The sequence below is a fragment of the Pseudophryne corroboree genome, chromosome 1 (genome assembly GCF_028390025.1).
Source record: "Pseudophryne corroboree isolate aPseCor3 chromosome 1, aPseCor3.hap2, whole genome shotgun sequence".
Taxonomy (NCBI): Eukaryota; Metazoa; Chordata; class Amphibia; order Anura; family Myobatrachidae; genus Pseudophryne; species Pseudophryne corroboree.
The window spans coordinates 624020683-624046912 of NC_086444.1; the positions used below are offsets into that span (position 1 = coordinate 624020683).

Genomic DNA, 26230 nt, shown 5'->3' on the forward strand with positions numbered 1-26230 from the left:
ACTTTATTAATTGGATTCCTCAAAAATGGACGACTCACACCGTGGATAATTGAATTATCACCACTGAATAAGGGACTGCCATCTGCGGACGCTGTTCTGCTTAAACGCCTTCTACACTATGGTGGTAACTATACACTTACGGTTGTGACCGACATTGGCCTTTGCGGGATCCATAAGGGACTTTTATAAATGGAATAGGTTCTTTGAACATTTCCTATTGATCTCCAATATTTACAGGAGTAGCATCTCACTTGTTTTTACAATCAGCTTTTAAATACGTGCACTATTATGTTTTACTAATAAATTTTGTGGTATTAATGACTGTTCTCACTCATTGACGACCATAGGCGCTACATTTTTGCTTTGTATACTTGTTGTTTCGGGGCCTGACCAACCGCATGTGTTTAGCTGCTGTGGTGCACCTCCCCATCTAGCGCCAGGATGAAATCACCTAGGTGGTTTATTTTCTTTTTTGCCTTAGGAATAACTTTGTTTGGAATGACCTTCCGAGCTAACATCTGGCGAACAACCTCCATGCCGGGATGCGGTCAACATCCCACCGGACGGAATCCCGGTGGTCGAAATACCGACACCGGAATCCCGACCGGCACAATACCGACATATTCTCCCTACGTGGGTGCCACGACACCCACAGAGGGAGAATAAATTAGTGTGCCGAGTGTAGCGAGGCACCGTACACGCAGCGTGGCGAGCGCAGCGAGCCCGCAAGGGGCTGCGTTCCGCTCGCCACCCCTTTCGGGATTGTGCTGGTCGGGATTCCGGTGTTGGTATTTCGTCCGCCGGGATCCCGTCCAGCGGGAATTTGTACTGATCCCTCCATGCCGTCAAACGTAACCGCGGTAAGTCTTGATAAGCGAACGGCCCCTGCTGCAGCAGGTCCTCCCGAAGAGGAAGAGGCCTCGGCTCTTCCGGCAGTAAACCCAGAAGATCCGCGTACCAAGCCTTTCTTGGCCAGTCTGGGGCAATGAGGATTGCCTGAACTCTTGTTCTCCATATGAGTTTTAGAACTGTTGAAATGAGTGGAAGTGGAGGAAACACGTACAGCAACTGGAACACCCACGGAGTCACTAGGGCGTCCACCGCCACGGCTTGTGGGTCCCTCGACCTGGAACAATACCTCCAAAGCTTCTTGTTGAGACGAGAGGCCATCATGTCTATTTGAGGTACACCCCAAAGATCTGTTACCTCCGTAAACACCAGCGGATGGATTCCCCACTCTCCTGGATGGAGAGTGTCTGCTGAGGAAGTCCGCTTCACAGTTGTCTACTCCCGGAATGAAGATTGCAGACAGCGCCACCACGTGCTTTTCTGCCCAGAGGATGATTCTTGCTACCTCTGACATTGCAGCTCTGCTTTTCGTTCCGCCCTGCCGGTTTATGTAGGCCACCGTCGTTACATTGTCCGACTGCACTTGAATGGCTCGATCTCGCAGAAGATGAGCCACTTGGAGAAGCCCGTTGTAGACGGCTCTTAGTTCCAGAACGTTTATCTGAAGAATGGATTCCAGGCTTGACCACCTTCCTTGGAAGGTTTCCCCCTGAGTGACTGCGCCCCAGCCCCGGAGACTTGCATCCGTGGTCAGAAGGACCCAGTCCTGAATCCCGAACCTGCGGCCCTCCAAAAAGGTGAGGCATTTGCAGCCACCAGAGTAGTGAAATCCTGGCTTTCGGCGACAGATGCATCCCTCTGGTGCATGTGTAGGTGATATCCCGACCATTTTGTCTAGGAGATCCAATTGGAAGGACCGAGCATATAATCTTCCATAATGTAGAGCCTCGTAGGAGGCATCCATCTTCCCCAGAAGGTGGATGCACTGATGAACCGATACCCGGGTTGGCTTCGGTTCCAAATGTGACTTTGGAAGGTTCAGGATCCAACCTTGTTCCCTGAGCAGATGAGTTGTGAAAACAATGGACTGCAACAACGTCTCCCGGGATGATGCTTTTATCAGCAGATCATCCAGATATGGGATTATGTTCACCCCATGTCTGCGGAGTAGAACCATCATCCCGGCCATCACCTTGGTAAACACCCTCGGTGCTGTGGAGAGGCCGAATGGCAGTGCCTGAAATTGATAGTGACTGTCTAAGTGCAAATCTGAGATAAGCCTGGTGTGGCGGCCAAATCGGAATGTGGGAGGTACGCATCCTTGATATCCAGGAATACCAGGAATACTCCCTCCTCTAGACCTGAAATCACTGCTCTGAGACACCCCATTTTGAATTTGAACACCCTCAGGTAAGGATTCAACGATTTCAAGTTCAAAATTGGTCTGACCAAACCATCCGGTTTCAGTACAACGAAAAGGTTTGAATAATAACCCTTGTTTTGCATATGAGATGGAACTGGGACAATGACCTGTCACTTTTCCAATTTTAGGATGGCTTCCCGCAGGATAGCCCTGTCTGTCATCAAAGCTGGCAAGCCTGATTTGAAGAATCGGTGAGGTGGGAGGAGTTTTTGAAACTCCAGTCTGTACCCCTGGGACACAATATCCTGTACCCAGGGATCCAGACCGGACGACACCCAGACGTGTCTGAAACGTCTGAGTCTCGCACCCACCAGACCGTCCTCCAGGCTGTACGGTCCACCATCATGCTGAGGATTTTTTCAGGAACCAGAAGCAGGTTTCTGGTCCTGGGAGCCTGCGGGTGCAGGCTTTTGGGATTTTGCACGACCACCTCTAAGGAAAGTGGGTGGAGGCTTGGACTTTTTTGCCTTAGCGGTCCGAAAGGACTGCGACACAGCTGAAGAAAATGGTTTTTTCGTAGAAGATGTAGCAGAGGGAAGGAAAGGTGACTTACCCGCGGTCACTGTGGAAATCCACTCATCCAACGTTTCCCCAAAAAGAGCCTGACCTGTGTAGGGTAGGCTTTCCACAATTCTCCTGGATTACACCTCTGCAGACCATTGGCATAGCCAGAGTCCCCTGCGAGCGGAGACCGACATGGAAGATATCTGTGCAGTCAGCGTGCCCAGGTCCTTCATGGATTCCACCATGAACCCCGCAGAATCCTGTATGTTACGCAGAAACAATTCAATGTCACTTCTATCCATTGTATCCAAATCCTCTAGTAATGTGCCTGACCACTTTACTATAGCTTTAGAGATCCATGCGCAGGCAATAGTAGGCCTCAACGCCACTCCTGAAGCAGTGTTTATGGATTTGAGCGTAGTGTCAATGACCACTTTATTATGTGTCTGACCACTTTACTATGGCTTTAGAAATCCATGCACAGGCAATAGTGGGCCTTAACGCCACTCCTGAAGCAGTGTTTATGGATTTGAGCATAGTGTCAATCTTACGATCAGCCAGATCTTTTAATGCGGTAGATACAGGGACAGGTAAAACCACCTTATTAGACAGTCTGGAGACAGATGCGTCAACTACGGTGGGTTTTCCCATTTTTTCCTATCCTCCTCAGGGAAGGGGAAAGCAACCAGAACCTTTTTCGGGATCTGGAATTTTTTCTCCGGGTTTTCCCAGGATTTTTCAAATAAAGCATTTAATTCTTTTGACGCAGGAAAGGTTAGCAAGGCTTTCTTATTGTCAGTGAAGTAAGCCTCCTCAACCTGCTCAGGTGTGGTGTCATTAATGTTTAAACACATCTCTAATAGCCTCAATCACGAGCTGCACCCGCTTAGCAAGGGATGCCGCCCCCCTCAGCACGTCCCCATCACCGTCTGCTGTATCAGAGTTGGTATCCGTGTCATCTTGCATAATCTGGGCTAGTGCACGTTTCTGTGAGAACATACTAGAGGATTTTGCAGGAATAGGAACAGAACCTGACCAAACTGCCATAGACTTCTAGAACACCTGAGTTTCAGTCTTAGTATGAGCTACCCTGGTAGAGATCTTAATAGAGGACAACCACTCAGGCTCATTAATTGGGATCTGAGACAAACCTTTACATTCCTGTGTACATGGAATGGATTCTTCCTGAGAGGAAACATCCTCTGCAGCATATGACACAGAGTCCCTAGACATGGCTATGTGAGACAATAAACACCCACACAGGGAAATGTCAGACACAGTTTCCCCCCAAGTATGCCCCAGAGAGACACAGATTGGAGCCAACCCATACACAGCGCTTACTGAGGTAGATACAATACAACTACCTAACGCTTACTGTGTACCTTAATAGACTACACAGTATTTACACAGCCTCCCCCCCTCCCCTTCTACAACCCCTGGTACCACACAGGATAGCTGGAGTTGCTTGGAGGGACAGCTCTCCCCGTCAGCGTATCTGCTGTTAAAGTCAGAAAAATATCACGCTACACACTGCATATATGCACCTCATGCGAGTGCCTGCTGCGTGTGCATGAGCCCTCCCGTGCGTGCGCATACTCTCAGTTGCGTGCACCCGCAGGTGCGCGGTATGCGCATTTACGGTAGAGTTTATGTTCGTCTAGCGGGCGACTCAATCGTAACATATTTTATTCATATAATGTATTTTGTAGATTATGGTCCCTTTGATAGAATCTGAAAGTTTAGTTAATGTAGTATGTTCGGGGACAAAGAGATCCCTCTTTGTTTGATACGAAGGGTCAGACAGGGGTTACACAGTGGTGTTTAGTATCCATCGGAAGAGAATATAATTAGCAATATTCCGGTGTTGGTTTGAAGCGGATTAATCGCTCGTGCGTATAGTTATGGACATAAGAAGTTTATGGACATTTACTATATTTGCACTTTATTATCCATGCGGCGGGAAACCCAGTTTCCCACCCACCTGAGCAGTTAGAAATAGTCACAGCCCACCTGTATGAACCAACCTATGACCTTTTGTTATAATGCGAAGACGAATTCCTGTGTCCAATGAACAATAAGAATGTAGGGACCATTGTACTGTATTGTGTGTAGTGTATAAAAGGACAAGCCGATCTGGGCCAGCTCTCTACTCTCTTCAACGGTTCTCATTGCTGATAATCGGGAGCTGGATATCCAGAAAAGGCTCTTGCGATTGTTTCCCCTGGTGCGTAAGTTTCTCTGCAACCATATTCTTACCTCATGTTTATTGTAAGCCATTCTCTCTCTCTCTCCTTCCCCTTTAAATGTAACTGTATCTGTAGTGTATTTTATGTGTAGTGATTCGGTTAGGTATTTTATGTTATCTTGGTAGTGTATAACTTGTATTGTATTATTCTTTTGCAGTTGAACGTTCATTCATTTCCTTAAAAGGCGTTAGACCCTTAGACCGGTATTTGAGTGTTTATTATATTGCTAAGGGGTTCTCAGAGCGTCACATACGCTCATACAGCTTTTAAACTAACAATGTTACACTGTGTTGCATTTACACCTTATCACTGCACAAGGGTTTACAGTATAAGTACATTGTTTATGGTATAGTTATAAAGGTTTAACTCTGTGAGCGTCTGCGCCGCTCGTGATCTCCTCGTGGTCTCGAGCGTCCGCTACGCTGATAGCGTAGCATTACGGTAGTCGCTCACCTATAGTGTGCCCGATACCAACAGCGTATTCTCGCGAGCGTTTGTGTCGCTCGAGCGGCTCGCTGCCGATACAGCGTCCGCTACGCTAAGGGCATACCCTTACGGTACCTCGTGCGCCAATTGCGTACTGTGTTCTTTAACCTTTTAGAGTGTTTTATACAAGGTATAGAATAGGCATTGTCAATTGGGAACTCGCCCGCTCTTCACATATCTGCACTAGGTAATTTCAGCAGACATTATCGGTCAGCAAAAGGCGGGAGGTAATATTCCTCGTAGTGCTGACCAGATAAGCGTCTGCTTCGCTTAGTAAGGAGTGCTGAAGGAATCCGGAGCCAAAAGGTAGGAACAGTACGTTATTGTCTTTTAAAACCTGTTTAGTTTCTGTTTTGCGTACGTACGCATAAGCACACACACCTGTATTTCTTGCTTAGTAATATATGTCCATATCTCATTCTCCTGGTTGCCATTTCATAATTGATAACGTGCTGAGAAAGATTTGTTGCTATTGGTAGTTAAAGAGTAAAAATAATACATTAAGGGGTAATTTGTAAAACACACACACAGCTTTGCCTAAAATACAAGGAGAGACCTGTGTGGTGCTCGGTAGATGATTACAGTTAAAGATCATCTACATTGATAAACATGCTAATTGTATTTCTGTGAACATATCTGGCCAGCGCACACGTGTCTCTAACAAAAGGGTGAGACTAGCGTGCGCGACGCAAGGGTCGACGCACGGAGCGTATATTACGCAACGGAGCGTCTGGGTACGCCCACCGAAACTCAAATCGCACAATAGCATTGTTTTAGTGGGGGCGGTATAGTATAGCCACGCGATAATAGCACAAATTGATTTCAGTTTCCAAAACTTAGTTTAAATACCTTACTTTACTGTAATGCCTCTGGGGAGAGCTATCAGATTACGGGAAATGATTTTTCTGATCAGAAAACTATAGAATGATAGTGGGTTGAAAACGGTATGAGTGTATTGAACTCCTCTTGGTGAAGTCTTGGTGAAATCTTGGTGAAGTAAATCTTGGTGAAGTAAGTCTTGGTGAATATGAGCACGGTCTAGGTGAAAACGTGCGACGGAGTGTGATAAAGTTTTCGTTGTATTACGCTCTGGCTGTTTTGGAGCACAGTAGGGAGACTCCAATGATCCTACAATTTATAGGCAACAAGTGTCTATAAGTGGTACGATTGGACCGCACGGTTGTATGTGTGACCAATAACGCAACGCGATATGAGGTCATATATTAAATTGCCCCCATGCGTGTTGTAGGGAGCACATGCAAGTGTGATTTGTGTAAAAATAAGGAATTTTCGCTGGTAGTGCCTGCAACGATTACGTGGGTCTGCAAAAAGGGGCGGATTCGTTGTACTCGAAGCAGAAGAAGCTGGTGGTAGAGCTTGGAGAACTTCCACCGTAGACTTCTGTGTTTGGTGCATTTTAGGAAGTTTTTCTGTGTTAAAAAGGTCCACAATGGCAGCCAAGTGCACAACACAGGGACGTTCAGCAGTCAGGGTTCAGACTGAAGAGGCTCGCAGACCCCGAGGGTCTGCTCGGTTAGTAATGTGGAGGATGTATGGTCCCCACACTGAGACCTTTTGTGACGAATGGACACGAATGACTGTGGGGGATAAAGCACCATTTCCTGGGATAGGTAGTTTTGACTCAGAGGTATTGCATAATTTAAGGCGAAGGATCCGTCTCATAAAATCCTGGAAACAACGAATTAGACATTATGATTGTTTACAGTTATGGCAACAGGAAAGTGAAATGCAAAGAAATTTAACTTACATATCTGACTCATCTTGGGAGGAGAGACATGGCAATGGAGAGGATTATGGCTGCAGAGAATGGCACGATGGGGTATGATAAACAGGCACTTAGCAACTGTATTATAGAGGATAAGACTAATTGTAATAAACGTAACGATGATAATTGTAATACTGTTAAATGTACAACTATTAACCCATGCAAGTTGCACCCCATGTTATACTTCCCTCAGGATTACAAACAAGAAAGTGAGCCCAGCACGATGTCGGTACCTCTTCCAGAAGCCATCCTACAAGACATCCAGGTGGACGCGACCAAATCGGTAAAGGCAGTAATCAAACCCCCTAACGGAGGGTCAGGTGAGGTCGTGTCCACAGGTACGTATGGTGTTATACATCAAGCACAAACAAATGTACCTCATATTGCAGAACCAACTCAGAATGACGTTATTGGACTTAATCCTGTCAGGGTAATTGCAGTACCAAATGGGAAAACTGACACTTCAGGAGTCACTCCTGTCAGGAACATCGCCATGCACTGCCCCTTTTCCCGAACAGAATTAAGAACAATTTTGTCTGAATTTCCTGACCCTAGGAAAGACTTAGTTGCATGTCAAAAGTATATTAGAGAGCTAGGAAATTCTGCAGAGCCAAATAACAAAGATTGGAGGACAGTTTTGAGGGCATGTTTACCCCCCGATGTCGACTCAGTGAAATTTATCGCTGACTGTAAACTAGATGAAGAAATACCACTAACAGACGAGTATAATCAGGATAATGTAAAAAGAATCAACTTACAGTTAGGAGTATATTTCCCTGCAGTGGTAAAGTGGAATAAAATTTTTACAATAAGACAAAAAGAAGGTGAATCCACACCAGAGTATTTTCACCGGGCTCTGCAGGATATGGCTAGGTACACTGGTATAGATGACATTAAAACTAATGTACACCACAGAGAGGTAGCTGTGTCCGTATTAATGGACGGCTTAAAAGACACACTAAGAATCAGGGTACAAACCTCTCTACCTCACTGGAGAGGTATCTCGGTGGCTGCATTAAGAGAGTCCGCTATCGAGCATGACCGTAATATCCAAAGAACCAGGGAAGCACAGGGAGAGCGGTTGATGGTAATGAGCATCCAAGCACTAGAGGAGGCATCAAGTCGACCGAAACCCCAGGCCACTAGCACATGGAGGAAGCCAATGATTTGTTATCTTTGTAAAAGAGAAGGGCATTATGCCAGCAATTGTAATAGCCCACATAAAGTCAGACCCCCTAGACAAAGAAATGAGCAAAGTTATGACACACCAAATTATAATCAGGGATCATATAGGAAGAATTTTGGGCCACACCCATGATATGTAGTCAGGAAAGGTGATCATTAGGACTGATGGTAAGCCTGAGGTTATTGTTAACAAATTGGGAGGTCATTCCTTGAGGACACAGGAATGACCGGGTAAAATTTGTAATGTATCTGTGAAATGTTTTCTTTTTCCCCATCTCTGACGGTTATCGGTAGGACTCGAACATTACATAGCTACTTGGTCTTCGCAGAAGTCTACCAAACCCCAGCATGACCTACCCGCATCAATGTATCCTGGCCAGATACAAAGGGTGGAGTATGGAGGTGCTGGTGGGAGGGACTGCGCAAGGATACCATTGGACATGTAGATATGACAGCCTGATGATGAACGGCAGATCTGACAATGTTTTAAAATGTTTGAAAAATGTTTATTTTTCCTGTTGTTGTTTATTGTTGGTTTATGTAATATATATATATATATATATATATATATATATATATATATATGAATTGTTCTCTCTCTCGTTTTTTTTTTTTTTTTTTTTTCCCTCTTCTCACTCATGTTTTCATGTTTTAAAGATGGTATGTCACACATCAGTTAGACAAATGGTCATGCAAGATTTTTGCTCCTTACAGAAAGATCGCTGGTTTGGAAGAAATATTGTATCACCGGAGTGTTCGGTTGGAAGACTGAGAGACAGCACCTTTGAGATGACAGCAGAACAAGAAGAACAACAAAACTAGAGAACTAATTATCGTAACAAGTTTCTCTCCCCCTCAAACTGTTTTTCTGTACCCCCATTACAAATTTCTCCTTTTCTCCTCCTGTAAGATGGACTTGCCCCAAGAGACTGTGATATGGATTTTCCTGTTGACCATGATGTTGACCAGAGCAGTCTGTTTCGGTGAGAGTACCAGTGAGGTCGAGAAAGGATCCAGAAAGGTTCTGATGACAGAGACAGAGGTGTAAATTTCCAAGAACAACATAATCACGAGTAAAGGCGAGTACCGGAAACAATCTAGCAGCCATGTTATTTGTAAACATTGTGAAGGATTGTTAGCTGAAAAGAGAACTGTATCTGTAGACATTGTGACAATGTAGTTGAGGATGGGTGCATCAAGAAATGTCAGTCCAGTTTTAACATTAACATGGACCGGCATCCATTGAGTGACTATCACTCCTTAGTGGGTAAAGTGTTAAATCAGACAGACTGTTGGGTATGCTCTCAAGTACCTCAAGGCCATAGCAAATCAGGATTAGTACCATTCCCTTTAACTATAGGGGAGGTACTTGAGCTAAGTGGTGGGAGGCCGGTGGACAGGAGGTTTAATATCTCCAGTCCTCCTAGTTTGAAGCTCGACCAATATCATGTGGATAGATCCCTAGTATGTTTTAACATTTCCAATCCCCGAAAGCCGGGAAATTGGGAAGTGTCATGGAATAACCAAACCATGACCTTTTCATACAGAGCCGATAGAATGCCTACATATACAGAACTTATACGCCACATAGCCGGTAGTGGAAAATATTTCCGATATAGGTATACCCTAGGAAGTAGGACCATGAGAGTTGGAGAGGTATCACCAGGATACTGTGCACATATCGTACAAACTGATACGTGTACTAAACAGATGGGAGAATTAGGGTTAGGAGATTTCATATGGAAAATGTGTAATATGGTAATGTCCTACTCCGTCCCATATGTTCTCCCCGATGATGCATATTTCATATGCGGGAGGAAGGCGTATAAGTGGCTTGCCCCAAATTCAGAAGGATTATGTTATATTGGAAAAGTACTGCCTGAGGTAATGACCATATCCCACACTAAAATGAAGGATATTCACCGCAGTGCCCAAGCTCCTTATACTCACACTCATTACGAGCACATCGTTAAACGGCACCTGATAGAAAGAACAGAGCATCCGGCCTCTGACCTGATCAATGAACCCACCGGGATTCAATTCCTAATCGCGTTAGATATCACTCGTACCGCCAGAGGAGTGATAAATTATAAATATATATCTGCGCTTGCAAATTTATTAGACAATATCACTGAAATGTATGATGACACATTCAGGTATACCGGAAGGGAGCTCCAAGCTTATAAAACAGAACTGGTTCAGCATAGGATGATTCTCAATTATCTCACAGCTGTGACAGGCGGGTATTGTGTTACCCTAGCGACTCAGTATGGAATAAAGTGCTGCACATATATTACAAACAGCACCGAGGACCCGGTCGAGGTCATAGACCAAAAGATGGACGACATTCTCCAATTAAAATGGGAGTTCCGAAGGATACACAACCTCACCCTTGCCGCTGTGAGTAATGAGCTGACCAGTTGGGTGTCATGGTTGAACCCGCGAAATTGGTTCTCTGGTTTAGGAGAATGGACCCAAGGTATTATCATGGATGTAGGGAAATTTCTTTTGTGTATTCTGGGTGTCATCATATTGGTCGGTCTGATATTTAGATGCGTTCGGGTTTTAACAAAGTGTAAACGTAGCGCCCGAGTGATGAGTTTAAGAAGTGAAGATACTGTAATAACAACGACTGATTTGGTTTATGACCCAACGATAGAGACAATGTTGTGATGAAAATGTGATTCCACGGTCCATTTCTTTCACCCGTTTCTCCTTTGTTTTCCTCCAAGGTACAAAGACATCCGCTTGGAAGAAGAATTTGACAACCTTTTACACAGACAACTGATGGACTATGCCATAGACCCCCCATATCCCTAGTACCTTTAATTTTACGCTAGCCCAACACTTTTTGTAAGTCTATGGACATTGAAAAAGCTTTTTGCACACCGTTTATAGCAAAAGCATCGGGAGACTACAGTCAACATGTACATCGAGACAAGACAAGACAAGACACAAGACAAGACCTCAATCGGCAAATGTATATTAAACTCACATAGTTTATCACTGCATTTACCATAATTGTTCTTTATCTTCATCTCTACAACCTTCAGGTAATAACACACATAGTCGATAGGGAATATAGACACAGATATCAGCACTCACATATTCCCCTATTCATGTATCATCAACTAAAAGGTGCTCCCCCCCCATTTTGTTGCAACCAAAAGCCGAAAAGAGCTCGGTAAAGTTTGACAGCCCATCCACAGACCCGTACCACGGGATAAGAAGGAATTCAAATGTATACTTCGCAATACCTCGAAGCTTGATTTAAAACACGTATGGCACGATGATACATGACCCCCCAAACATGGATTCATACACACATGCTTCTGCTATCTCACTAGGTCATACCCTTTTCCTACCTTCTCCTCTCCTCCCCTACCCAATCATAGAAATGTATTATACATGACATATATTTTTTTGAACTGTTTTAGGAAGTGGCAGTTATTGGTGACTGCCAAAGGGTGGACTGTCAAAGTCAGAAAAATATCACGCTACACACTGCCATGTATGCACCTCATGCGAGTGCCTGCTGCGTGTGCATGAGCCCTCCCGTGCGTGCGCATACTCTCAGTTGCGTGCAGGCGCGCGGTATGCGCATTTACGGTAGAGTTTATGTTCGTCTAGCGGGCGACTCAATCGTAACATATTTTATTCATATAATGTATTTTGTAGATTATGGTCCCTTTGATAGAATCTGAAAGTTTAGTTAATGTAGTATGTTCGGGGACAAAGAGATCCCTCTTTGTTTGATACGAAGGGTCAGACAGGGGTTACACAGTGGTGTTTAGTATCCATCGGAAGAGAATATAATTAGCAATATTCCGGTGTTGGTTTGAAGCGGATTAATCGCTCGTGCGTATAGTTATGGACATAAGAAGTTTATGGACATTTACTATATTTGCACTTTATTACCCATGCGGCGGGAAACCCAGTTTCCCACCCACCTGAGCAGTTAGAAATAGTCACAGCCCACCTGTATGAACCAACCTATGACCTTTTGTTATAATGCGAAGACGAATTCCTGTGTCCAATGAACAATAAGAATGTAGGGACCATTGTACTGTATTGTGTGTAGTGTATAAAAGGACAAGCCGATCTGGGCCAGCTCTCTACTCTCTTCAACGGTTCTCATTGCTGATAATCGGGAGCTGGATATCCAGAAAAGGCTCTTGCGATTGTTTCCCCTGGTGCGTAAGTTTCTCTGCAACCATATTCTTACCTCATGTTTATTGTAAGCCATTCTCTCTCTCTCTCTCTCCTTCCCCTTTAAATGTAACTGTATCTGTAGTGTATTTTATGTGTAGTGATTCGGTTAGGTATTTTATGTTATCTTGGTAGTGTATAACTTGTATTGTATTATTCTTTTGCAGTTGAACGTTCATTCATTTCCTTAAAAGGCGTTAGACCCTTAGACCGGTATTTGAGTGTTTATTATATTGCTAAGGGGTTCTCAGAGCGTCACATACGCTCATACAGCTTTTAAACTAACAATGTTACACTGTGTTGCATTTACACCTTATCACTGCACAAGGGTTTACAGTATAAGTACATTGTTTATGGTATAGTTATAAAGGTTTAACTCTGTGAGCGTCTGCGCCGCTCGTGATCTCCTCGTGGTCTCGAGCGTCCGCTACGCTGATAGCGTAGCATTACGGTAGTCGCTCACCTATAGTGTGCCCGATACCAACAGCGTATTCTCGCGAGCGTTTGTGTCGCTCGAGCGGCTCGCTCCCGATACAGCGTCCGCTACGCTAAGGGCGTACCCTTACGGTACCTCGTGCGCCAATTGCGTACTGTGTTCTTTAACCTTTTAGAGTGTTTTATACAAGGTATAGAATAGGCATTGTCACTGTATAGGATCTGTAGGCAGGAAAATGGTGCTGAACGCTGCTGGGTCTGCTCTGAGAAGCTCAGCCCCTGAACATGGCGCTGCTTCCCGCTCTTCCATTCTTTATACTGGCCTGAGGATTTCTGCTGGCAGTGTAACAGAAGTCCCTGACAGGCTTGCTGACCAGTGTAGGGTATCGGCGCTGCCTCAGGGCGCCCCTCACTATGTACCGCTGAGCCTCCGGAGCGCAGTCAATACTGCGCTCCCACCCTGTTGCCGCCATCTTCATACTGGCTCCCCGCTTGCTGAGGGGGCCGATGACTCACTCGCCACTGGAATCTTCTGGCTCTGTTAGGGGGTGGCGGCATGCTGCAAGAGTGAGCGGTCGCCTGGGGGCGGCTAACAATTACCCTCCCCCTCCCCCTTCCCCAAGTCCCACGAAGCAGTGAGGCTGTTGCCAGCAGCCTCCCTGTGCCTAACTTAACTCTTAGAAAAATAATAAAACTAAAGAAGCTCTAGGAGCTCCCCTAGCTGTGACCGGCTCCTCCAGGTACATTTTCTAAACTGAGTCTGGTAGGAGGGGCATAGAGTGAGGAGCCAGCCCACACGCTCAAACTCTTAAAGTGCCAGTGGCTCCTAATGGACCCGTCTATACCCCATGGTACTAATGTGGACCCCGGCATCCTCTAGGACCTAAGAGAAAAAAGTACATTTAAAAGGATGATGGGACAATCTAATTTACACTTCTCTCAGGTGCACAAAATATTCCACACTGTATGTGTAGAAGTTATGGCAAGTAACACTTACCGTCCCCTCTGTGGATAATAACTGGCTGTATTCCTTGTATAAATCCATAATCTTATCCATGTAATTTCCATGCAGTTGTCTGCGGATTAAGAACCTATTGTAGATTTTCATTCCAACATCCCGGGAAATCAATAGGAATGAATCCCCTGCAGGTGGAATCTTAGACAAAGTCTAAGGAAACAAAGGTGGCTGGTGAGGAAAAGCAGCTCACAAAAACAGTCCAAAAAATTATGAAAAAAGGTACATACTGTATATGTTCAACACAAAGTTAGGGGGGTGGCAAAGGAAGACAGATGCCTATAAAATATTGTGTGTCATTCGTCACTTTCTTTACTTTGTGTAAAAGGTTCTGGAAACATTCCAAGTAACTGCAGTTTTGTCAGCTACACCTTCGTGCATCTAATCTAGTACTCTAAAAAAATGCAAAATAATTCACTTGGCTCTCAAAAGCCCAAACGCTAAACATAGTATTAGCGGCACTATAATGGAGGAGGAAAGGGATCTAGTAGTCACTGTTTCAGGTGACTTTAATGCAGGTAAGCAACGTAACAAACCAATGAGCAGATGCTTGGTTACACAGGGGCAGATTTATTAAGCTCGGTGAAGTGATTAAGTGGAAGGTGATAACGCACCAGCCACTCAGCTCAAAATTGTCATTTTTCAAACCCAGTCTGTAACATGGAAGTTAGGAGCTGATTGGCTGGTACTTTATCATCTTCCACTTTATCACTTCACCAAGCTTAATAAATCTGCCCCTTAATTAGTACCTCAGTCAGTTTGATTATACTATCTGTACACAAGTATGTACAGTATATCCTTAAAACTTGGACTCTGTATACAGTAGGTCATTGGTATGCCTTTATCTAGAATACTGTGTTGAATACTGGATGCCACATCTACAGAAGGATATAAAAAATACATTAAAGAGTGTACAAACAAAGACAACTAAAATGGTGCATGGCCTACATCACAAAACTTACCTAGAAAAAAAAAAGAAAAAAAGATCTTAATATGCACAGTTTGAATCAGAGAAAAGGGAAAGGGGAGGGAGGCACGATAGAAACTTTTATCCACTTAGCTGGCATGGTCAGATCACCTGCAACTGCGCCACTCCACTGTGTCACCCAGTTTTTGCTGAATAAATCCGTTCTGTGCATAACAATATTTACTAAAACTTTTTTTTTTAATTATTTAAACTATAAATTGTAAAAAATAATAATAATAATAATGTTATGAACGGTTTTGAAGGGAAAAATCATCTGTTAAGTTGTTAAATATTATAACGGTTTTAGCAAGGTACAGGAGAGAGACATTCTTCAAAGGAAGAAAGATATTAGAACACAAAGACATGCGCTGAAACTGAAAGGAAATAGGTTCCGAGGATATTTTAGAAAAACTTACTTCTCAGAAAGGGTAGTGGAAAAGTAGAATAGCCTCTCATCAGAAGTGGTAGAGGCTACTAGAACAGAGCAAGTTACATAGGGATATCCTTACAAAGAACTAAGGATCAGGGGCAGACTAGATTGGCCCGGGATGCAGTCAAAATCCCGAAAGTCGTGATCCCAGCAGTCAGAAGACTGACAGCGGTATCCCTACAGACAGAACCCAGTCGTTAAGTAGTGGGGTTAGGCAGCAGGGTGAGGATTAGGCTGCGGAGATGGGAGAGGTTAGGGTTAGGCTGGGGCAGGTTAAGGATAGGAGTAAAGTTAAAATACTTACTGGAATGCGTCGGGATTCCGCGGTCAGTCTTGTGACTGCTGGTTTCCCGATTGCCCGCATTTCATACCCAACCCAATTTGCCAGTGGTTCTTACTTGCCATCAAATTCTGGATTTCTATGTAGTATAAACCATTCATCTGCATAATTCATCACCACTTGACACAAGTTACAGTGAACTCCAGTACCAATGGAACCAATTGCATATTCCGCATAACTGTAAGACTGTAGTGTATTAACTAGAGATGAGCGGGTTCAGTTCTCAGAGAACCGAACCGTACTGAACTTCACGCTCTGAGCCCGGTTTCTAAGTCAGGCTCGGGTTTTCCTGCCTGACTCGGAAACCCGAACGAGGCAAAACGTCCTCATCCCGCTGTTGGATTTGGATTCCATATAAGGAGCCGCGCGTCACGCCAGTCTCGGAGAGTGTAGTGAGAGGATGTGTCTCCGTCCTCAGAGTGTGTGGGGGTGGGAAAGTGGGGTGGCGAGTCTTCTGCTGTGTTGTGCTGCTCAGTCCAGTGTAGTCAGTGTCTTATGCTGCATCAGTCCAGCCAGTCACAGTGTTGGTGTCCTCTGCTGCTATATGTCCCCAGTGCTGCTGTATAAGTCCCTTGCAGTTTTGCTGTGTTGTCTTGCATCAGACCAGGAATAGTATCTTGTGCAGCATCAGTCCAGTGACCAGTCACAGTGGTGGTGTCCTCTGCTGCCATATATCCAGTGTAGCTGTATAAGTCCCTATCAGTGGTGCCGTGTTGTCCTGCATTAGACCAGGGGTAGTGTCTTGTGCAGCATCAGTCCAGTGACCAGTCACAGTGGTGGTGTCCTCTGCTGCCATATATCCAGTTTTACTGCCGTATAATTCCCGTGATACTGGCGTATAATTCCTGTGATACTAGCGTATAATTCCTGTGACATTGCCGTATAATTCTCGGAATACTAGCGTATAATTCCTGTGACATTGCCGTATAATTCTCTGAATACTGGCGCATAATTCCTGTGATAATGCCATATAATTCCCGTGATACTGGCGTATAATTCCTGTGACATTACCGTATAATTCCTGTGACAATGCTATATAATTCTCGGAATACTGGCGTATAATTCCTGTGATAATGCCATATAATTCCTGTGATACTAGCGTATAATTCCTGTGACATTGCCGTATAATTCTCGGAATACTGGCGTATAATTCCTGTGACATTGCTGTATAATTCTCGGAATACTGGCGTATAATTCCTGTGATAATGCCATATAATTCCAGTGATACTGGCGTATAATTCCTGTGACATTGCCGTATAATTCTCGGAATACTGGCGTATAATTCCTGTGATAATGCCATATAATTCCTGTGATACTGGCGTACAATTCCTGTGACATTGCCGTATAACTCTTGGAATACTGGTGAATGATTCCTATGATATTGCCGTATAATTCCTGTGATATTGCCGTATAATTCTCGGAATACTGGCGTATAATTCCTGTGATACTGCCATATAATTCCCGTGATACTGGCGTATAATTCCTGCGATACTGCCATATAATTCTCGGAATACTGGCGTATAATTCCTGTTATACTGGCATATAATTCCTGTGACATTGTCGTATAATTCTCGGAATACTGCCATATAATTCCTATGATATTGCCATATAATTCCTGTGATATTGCCGTATAATTCTCGGAATACTGGCGTATAATTCCTGTGATACTGGCATATAATTCCTGTGACATTGCCGTATAATTCTCGGAATACTGGCGTATAATTCCTGTGATACTGCCATATAATTCCCGTGATACTGCCGTATAGTTCCAGTTATCCTGCCGTATAATTCCATATAAATCCATATAATTCCGTATAAATCCAGTCCAGTGGTGCTGCCATATAAATTCAGTGGTGCTGTCCTGTGCTGTTTATTATTTACTCCAAATAAAGGAGTTATTAATATTTAATACAAATCATTTTTAGTGTTTGCCCTGTGAGGTGTAGGGGTACCCTCTCTTGTGCAGCATATTGTGTTATATAACTACAGTAAAAATAATGGAGAACAAACATTTGGAGGATAAAATAGGGAAAGATCAAGAACCACTTCCTCCTAGGGCTGAAGCTGCTGCCACTAGCCATGACATAGACGATGAAATGCCATCAACGTCGTCTGCCAAGGCCGATGCTCATTGTGACAGTAGAGGGCATGTAAAATCCAAAAAGGCAAAGTTCAGTAAAAAGACCCCAAAAAAGAAATTTAAATGGTCTGAGGAGAAACAAACTTGCCAATATGCCATTTACGACACGGAGTGGCAAGGAACGGCTGAGGCCTATGTTCACGACTAGTGGTTCAGCTTCACATGACGATAGCAGCCCTCATAACTGAGGCCTCGACACTTATGTTGGTGTTAGACGCGTGTCCGGTATCCGCCATTAGTGCAGTGGGATTTAGCCAATTGATGGAGGTATTGTGTCCCCGGTACCAAATCCCATCTAGATTCCACTTCACTAGTTAGGCGATAGCAAGATTTTGCCATTTAATTCCAGTGCTTTGGACGTATAATTACAGTGATATTGCCAATTAATTCCAGTGATTTGGACGTATACAGTGATTTTGCCAATTAATTCCAGTGATTTGGACGTATACAGTGATTTTGCCAATTAATTCCAGTGATTTGGACGTATACAGTGATTTTGCCAATTAATTCCAGTGATTTGGACGTATACAGTGATTTTGCCAATTAATTCCAGTGATTTGGACGTATACAGTGATTTTGCCAATTAATTCCAGTGATTTGGACGTATACAGTGATTTTGCCAATTAATTCCAGTGATTTGGACGTATAATTCCAGTGATTTGGACGTATAATTCCAGTTGGAATTGTTTGTGTCGCTTGGCTTAGTCATACAACCAGGGGCGGAGCCAGTAGAAAATGCAAGGGGGGCACCATGATAGGGGAATGGTAATAGTTATATTTACATGCACCTAAGGGACGGGTGCTCCCAGATAAGGGGTGTGGTATCACAGAGGGCGTGGCCTTACAGAATACACAATCAGGTAATGATTGGCTGTAGGAGCGCATCCTGGTTTATTGCCAATGTTTCACCCTGATGAAATGGCTGATTGAGCCTTGAAATGTTGGTCACCTGTTCCATTAGTTATGGGAGCCTGGAAGGCACCACCCCCAGCAAAATAGAATTCTTAAAGTTTTTAGTTGGTGGCGGCAGGTGCTGCATACCTTGTTTTTGGCACTGCACTGAGTCTCAGACTGCAGGACACGAACTGCCCATCTTTGATTAGCAGAAGCAGCCAACTGGATCTCCAACAAGCAGCATAAGACATCTGCAGGACAGCCCTATCACAATCACACAGGCCACCTTCTCAAAGCTGAGGCTGAGTTTGACTGCTTCTAGCATGGTGATAAAGGAAGGAGGAAGCGCTGGGAAACTGTGCGGTGCAGTGAGGGCTAATGAAGCCTTCTGCGCCGTCATAAGTAACAGTCTTACTCGATGTTGGCACTTGAACCCCGTGCCTGGGCTGGACTCTGGCCGGCTGGCAGTGGGGGAGGTAGGTTGCAGTGTGAGCAGGGGGAGGCTGGAGCTGCAGCTACAGCCTTCCACATTGGTTACCACACAGACTTGCTGTTAGAGCCACGGCGGGTCCTAGTGCCTGCCGGCTCTTTTATCAAATACATCTGACGGAAATAGCAGTAGTGGTGATGCTGTTCTCCTTTTGAAATAAAGAAGAAGTCAGAAATGACAGCGGGGCACGGCCCGAGGTGCCCCACCCCCCCCCACCCCACCCACCCTCCGGATCCGTCTATGCATACAGCTACCTCATTGCACCTATTTGACATCTTTGAGGTGCTGTTTGGGGCCTAGTTTTTGAAAAGTGCCATCCTATGTGGCACTGCCGTATGAGTCCATGGGTACTGCTGTATTAGTCCTGGGGTACTGCCATATAAGTCCACCAATTGCAGATTTTTTTTAAAAGTGACTGGAGTGTGCTGGAAATGCTGTCAGTGGACCGAACAATTGCGGCACACTCTCGACATTCAGCCACTGCGTGATACTACTAGATGGGCCAGGTGGTTGTGTCGCTTGGCTTAGTCATACAACTACCTCATTGCAATTCTTTTCTTCTTTTCATGATGTGCTATTTGGGGCCTTTTTTTAATATCTGCCCTCCTGTCTGACACTGCAGTGCCACGCCTAGATGGGCCAGGTGTTTGTGCTGTCCACTTGTGTCGTTTAGCTTAGCCATCCAGCAACCTCGGTGCAACCTTTTGGCCTAAAAACAATATTGTGAGGTGTTCAGAATAGACTGGAAATGAGTGGAAATGATTGTTATTGAGGTTAATAATACCATAGGCGCAAAATTACCCACAAATTCTGTGATTTTAGCTATTTTTATGTTTTTCTCAGAAATCATCCAGATCCAAAACATGAAAGGGTGGTATCTCTAGTATTAACATGGACAAGAGACAAACCATGTCCTTAGTGGTCCCCTCTATACTAAACTGAAGTTGACTTCCTCCTTGCTGTAGCATTATTAAATGAGTGCATCACACTTGTGTGTATATATTTTTTTGCCATATATAATATTTATGTAATAGTTTAACATGTACTGTATGCAATTATCCAGCTTACTATTTTCTGATGTATTTAGACACTCTGTAGATCTTACTGTGGACAGGTTTGAGTAAAGGACGGGAAACAGTATTGTAGTCCAAGAAGTCTACGGTCAGGTGAAGGGCTGGTAACCATTGGAATATACCAGGAATCAGTCTTGGTTACTGTTTTGTGTTTTTATGATAGCTTCCCTTCTAGACCAGAGAAGTATATGTCTTTTTGCAGATGACACAAAGATTGAAAAACCGTGTTGATGACTCTAGATGTGTGTATAATGGTCCTGATTCAGGTTTGTAAGCAAAACAAAAAAGCACACAACTGGGCAAAGCCATGTTGCAACATGTGCAGAGAGATTTAGATTTGGGTGGGTTATGTTGTTTGTTTCTGTGCAGGGTAAATACCGTCTGTTTTTGCGTGTAGCCCACAAATGTTTTAGCTTTATTTTTACACTGCAATTTATTTTTCATTTTGAACACACCCCACCCAAATCTAACTTTCTCTGCACATGTTATATCTGCCCCCTGCAGTGCAGCATGGTTTTCCCAGTTGTGTGCTTTTTTATTTTGCTTACAAACATGAATCAGGCACAACATGTAGATAAATTAGAGGAAAGGTCAAAGTGTGAAATATTGCTGATGCCGAATGTGGGTAACAAGCAATCTAGTTCTGTGCCTTGCAGCAACTTGATGCCAAAGTATTGTGCACACAGCTATTCCAAAGCTGTTGGATAACTAATGTTATTTATACAGCACTTTTCTCCTAATAGGACTCAAAGGGGCAGATGTATTAAGCCCGGAGAAGTGATAAAGCAGTGATAAGTGCAAGGTGATAACGCACCAGCCAGTCAGCTCCTGTCAATTTACATATTGGAGCTGATTGGCTGGTGCGTTATTACCTTGCTCTTATCACTGCTTTATCACTTCTCCAGGCTTAATACATCTGTCCCAAAAGGTGCTATTCAATTGTTTTCATGCCGGCAACCACCTGATGGCTCCAATGGGACAATTCAATTGTAGCTCCGTTTGGCACGATGGCTACTGGCGCCGGCATTTCAGCTCGCACCACCTAGGGGTGGAGAGATGAAATGCACGAAAAGTGACCCGCCTGAGCACTCAAACTGGACGTTTCGCATTGCGCCCATTAGTTTGGTCGGGTTTCCCCCCCAGAGTCCTGATCTCAACATCATCGCGTCTGTCTGGGATTATATGAAGAGACAGAAGGATGTGAGCAAGCCTACATCCACAGAAGATGTGATTAGTTCTGCAAAATGTTTGGCACAACCTCCCTGCAGAGTTCCTTCAAAACTGTGTGCACGTGTACTGAGAGGAATTGATGCTGTTTTAAAAGCCATGGGTGGTCACACCAAATATTGATTTGATTTAGATTTCTCTACTCGTCACTTTGCATTTTGTTAATTGATATAAATAAACTATGAACACTTCTATTTATGAAAGCATTCTTACTTTGCAGCATTTTTTCCACACTTGCCTAAAACTTTTGCACAGTACTGTAGTAGTTACACAAATGCTACTCCACACTCGGCTTTCATAAACTAACACAAGTCTATCATCACAATACACCTGTGACATAAAACTCATTCACACATAAATCAAACTAACCTGTAGCAGAACGTCCACATATTGCTCATCCTCCAGCAGACACAAATATGGGTAAAGGTTTAATCTGCTAGACTTCTTGCTGATCTCTGTCAAGTGCTTCTTTGAGTCGGAGAGAGCATGGCAGAGAGCCTTTTTCCAACCTGAGCGCAAGGCAGCCAACTCAGCTCTCTGCAGAACAAAGAAGTGTTATACAGCACGAGACTGTGAGAACACCTCTGCTCACCCCATTACCAGCAAAGCTCTGCTATAATGAGAATGACCACTGTGGGGGGCAACGTATTTCAGAACACTGAGCATCAGTGGATGTAAGAGACAGTGAGGAGATACAGTATATACGATATATATAGTCAATAAAATAACCTGCTTAATATAGCTTGGCCTCTGTATGTAACCCTACTTACCTTACCAAACATGCCATAGACCATGGGTCTTCAAGCTGTGGCCCTCCAGCTGCTGTGAAACTACACATATCAGCATGCCCTGCCACAGTTTTGCTACTAGGGTATGCTGGGATGTGTAGTTCCACAGCAGCTGGAGGGGCCACAGGTTGAAGACCCATGCCCTAGACCAGTGATGGCTAACCTTGACACTCCAGCTGTTGTTGAACTACACATCCCAGCATGACCTGCATCAGTTTTAGCATGGCCAAATAACAAAACTGTAGCAGGGCATGCTGGGATATGTAGTTCAACAACAGCTGGAGTGTCAAGGTTAGCCATCACTGCCCTAGACAAATATTCCTAAATTTAAGGCCATGGTCATGCCTACCCTCCTGGATTTCAAGGACTTCTCCCACCTCATGGGGAAATTAAACCAGCCTCTAAGATTTCTCCCACTTCCTCAGTAAATGGACAGTTGGGGCCTTGATGATGCTATTTGCGGAGGAATGTGCCATTGTGGCTCTACCCCCAGAAAATGATTGCATTCCACAGCAGAGGATGTGACCACAATGGTAAGATTCAAGCCCCATGAACTCTGGCCCTCACCTCGCACTTCTAGCTCCCTCTGGTATCTTATGGCAAGTGTGTGGTCATGTTTTCTGTTTTTATTCATTGGGGAGAATTCAAATGTTTGAAAAGTCATTTGGGTGTCTGTTTTTTTCTATCTAATAGACATAAAAAAACAGACACCCAACCGACTTTTCAAACATTTGAATTCCCCCCATTATGTCTTGTCTGTGAGGTTTTCCCTCATTTCCCTCTCCCATCAGCTCCTTTTGATTTTATTCATGAAATGTGATATAAATTTAAGACGATTGATTTAATTCAGACAGAACATCTATGTTTCTTGGACTCACCACTTTGATTCTATCCTCAGACACTGGTTTAGCTGCCTCCACAGAGTTTATAGTCACCGTCTCACAGCTCTCAAATTTCAGTTGCTCTTTGAACTTTTCCTGTAAATCAGACACTGTGAAATCCATTTTGGGGTAAGATGGTTGAGGCTCCTGATGGAGAAAAGAATGGAAAGTCACATTTTATACTTGGCGTCTGCATTACTTTTTGCCACACTGATCTTTGATTATCCCAGATACAAAAACTTTGTGATACGAGAACTTTCTTGCTGTACACATAATGGATAACAAAAACATAACTAGTTGCACACACATTTAGCTGTAAAGCTACAACTATGCTTTATCTGTACCATAATGCACATTGCTAGTCAAAAGCTGCTCTAGTCTTGAACAATTAGCAAGATTAGATTGATACAGATCTCCATTTTGAATACCTTTTAATAACAGAACTTAACTACCTATAAGTAATAATACTGTAATCACTATCTTTATAAAAGATTACAGGCTGCTGTATGTTATACTACACCTTGGATATGGGGTACAGAATTGTGCACCACCAATGAGTGGGATTCTGACAAGTGCCTGAATATTAAGTCTGGTAAAAAGTACACTGAGAACATAGTAGCCTAAGAACGTACCATTACAAAAATATTAGAGCCTTAAGAGTTCTTCAATCTGCATAGAGGCAAAAGTAGTAGAAGGTGGGCTAGTAACATCTATTTTTGTATATTAGATAAAAGCCCACACGCACACGCATTATAGATCTTAAGGCAAAAAAGTATAGTAGACATAGTATATAGTAGGTTGCTATGCAATATTAACTATTGCCTGTCTGCATCAAAAGATCCCAGCCTGTTCCTGTCTAATGGCCAGAGAATAGACACCAATATCTAACAAGAAAAAAAACACAAAAAAAATGTAAAGTCCGACAATATGCTTTACTACTCTTTCATAAATAACATATTTATAGTTTTCATACATTCTATCAATTTGAACTTTAATGTAAATAAAGGTGTACAAAACAGGAATTCATTAAGGTTCAAGTAGTTTAGGTCATAAGATACTAATAGAATACATGTAAACTACAACAGCAGGATGGGTTACTTATATATCGCAGTGTAAGGTGTGACTGCTGCCTGTTGTAATTGGTAATTATTGCAGTGTAGTGGGTGATGGCAGCATGGGATAATTATAATGGTATAATATATTCTTTTGCCATATGTTTTTTTTGAGAGAAATAGTCCTTGACTTGTTGAGAGGAATAATTACCTAACACCACCAAAAAAAAATTGAGTGATTGCTTACTTGTTAGTTACTGTAGAGTACATGAGAGTAGTCTTCACGTTAGGCTGCTTTAGCAGGGCGCCGCGATCTGCCCAATTTTTAAGGGCAAAATGTGCCCTGCTACTTTAGCAGGCGCCCTGCTAAAACAGCCTGATGCTGCTATGTGAACAGATGCAGTGACGCCTCGGCTGGGACACACCCTCATAAGTGACGTACGCCCCCAACAGTGGCGCTGGCGGTGCCACGTCCATCTTTTCAGGCACGTGCACTAACTGCCCGTCACGGCAGCGCCCTGCGCAAATCCTAGCTGGGAACACTACATGAGAGTATACTAAATAAGTACATACTATACATAATTTAATGGTCATTAATTCCCCAGTTACTAAGGCACAATGCTGCCAATCCTCACCCCTGCTTTACCAACATTAGTTTTGTACTCCTCACCTCTCCGTCCTGTACTGCACCACTACAAATATTCTTACTTTCAAAATGTGTTACTTATTTACACTTACACAGATCAGTCTGCACAAAGGACACATTAACTTCACTTCATCATGCAGCTATTTATTTTGCCCTATTTTGAACAAACACTGCTGTGCTGGTCTTTTTTTGTCTTGGTCAACACAACACTTTATTGGCTCTCTTCCTGCCGTTTAGGGTTTCTTTTCTGTGAGGTAATGATCATCCTCATACAGTATGTTGAGAGATGCAGGAGACTGATGTGGAGAAGTGCATGGGAAATAAGTCATAGACCACAGGACATGCATTAAAGCGGGATCAGTATGAAATACCTACAAACAAAATCCCAATGGTCAAAATTCCGACAATTGAGCCATGGTCAAAATACAGACATGGTCAAAATACAGACATTTAAAATACAGACATTTAAAATGTCGACAGTCAAAATACCGACATTTAAAATGTCGTCAGGTCAAAAAGTCAACACAAGTTTTTTGAAGAAAAAAAAATTGGTGTGTATGTTGACATGGACACCGTATAAGTGTACCGATGGGCTCGCCATGCTTCGTGCACACTATTATGTGCGTTTGGCACACTATTATATTCCCCCTCCAGGTCCACTGGGATGGTAAAATATGAACAAGTCGATTTTGATGACAAAATCATGAAAAACACATGTCGTAATTTTGACCTATCGACAATTTAAATGTCGGTATTTTGACCATCGGTCAATGATTGTTGGTATTTTGACCGTCGGGATTTTGATTGTAGGTAAATTGACTGCATCCTGTTAAAGCAATCACTTACAATATTAGAAGATTTCTTTTGAAGCTAGAGCCTTGTCGAAAAGACGGCAGTTTTCGACTTTTTCAGGTTGGAAGGGGTTCCGACCTATTCAGCCCCGAGCATTTTTATTCGACAAGTCGGAGAATTCGACTTGTCGAATAGCACGTGAATTGGCGGTATACCTGCCGATTCGCGCACTTCTGAGGAAAACGGGCCAAATTCGTCAGGTTTTGGCCCCATTTCCGACCATCTCAGTTCGACTTAAAAAAAAAAAGTCGGACTGAGATGAGGGACCTGAGAGGAGTAGAGGGGGGAGAGCCGCGGGCAGACGGGGGAGAT

General features: G+C 43.6%; 1 protein-coding gene across 3 annotated transcripts in view; it reads right to left on the bottom strand.

Moving 5' to 3' along the window:
* The window catches only part of POLRMT (RNA polymerase mitochondrial), a 283173-nt gene that overhangs the window by 169863 nt on the left and 87080 nt on the right, over positions 1–26230 (bottom strand). For all 3 annotated transcript variants that reach the window (XM_063914478.1, XM_063914479.1, XM_063914481.1), the window contains 3 exons: positions 23366–23515; positions 22069–22236; positions 14121–14291 (listed from right to left, as the gene is read on the bottom strand). In XM_063914478.1, the coding sequence (XP_063770548.1) occupies positions 14121–14291; positions 22069–22236; positions 23366–23515 (489 nt within the window). The remainder of the gene's footprint in view (positions 1–14120; positions 14292–22068; positions 22237–23365; positions 23516–26230) is intronic.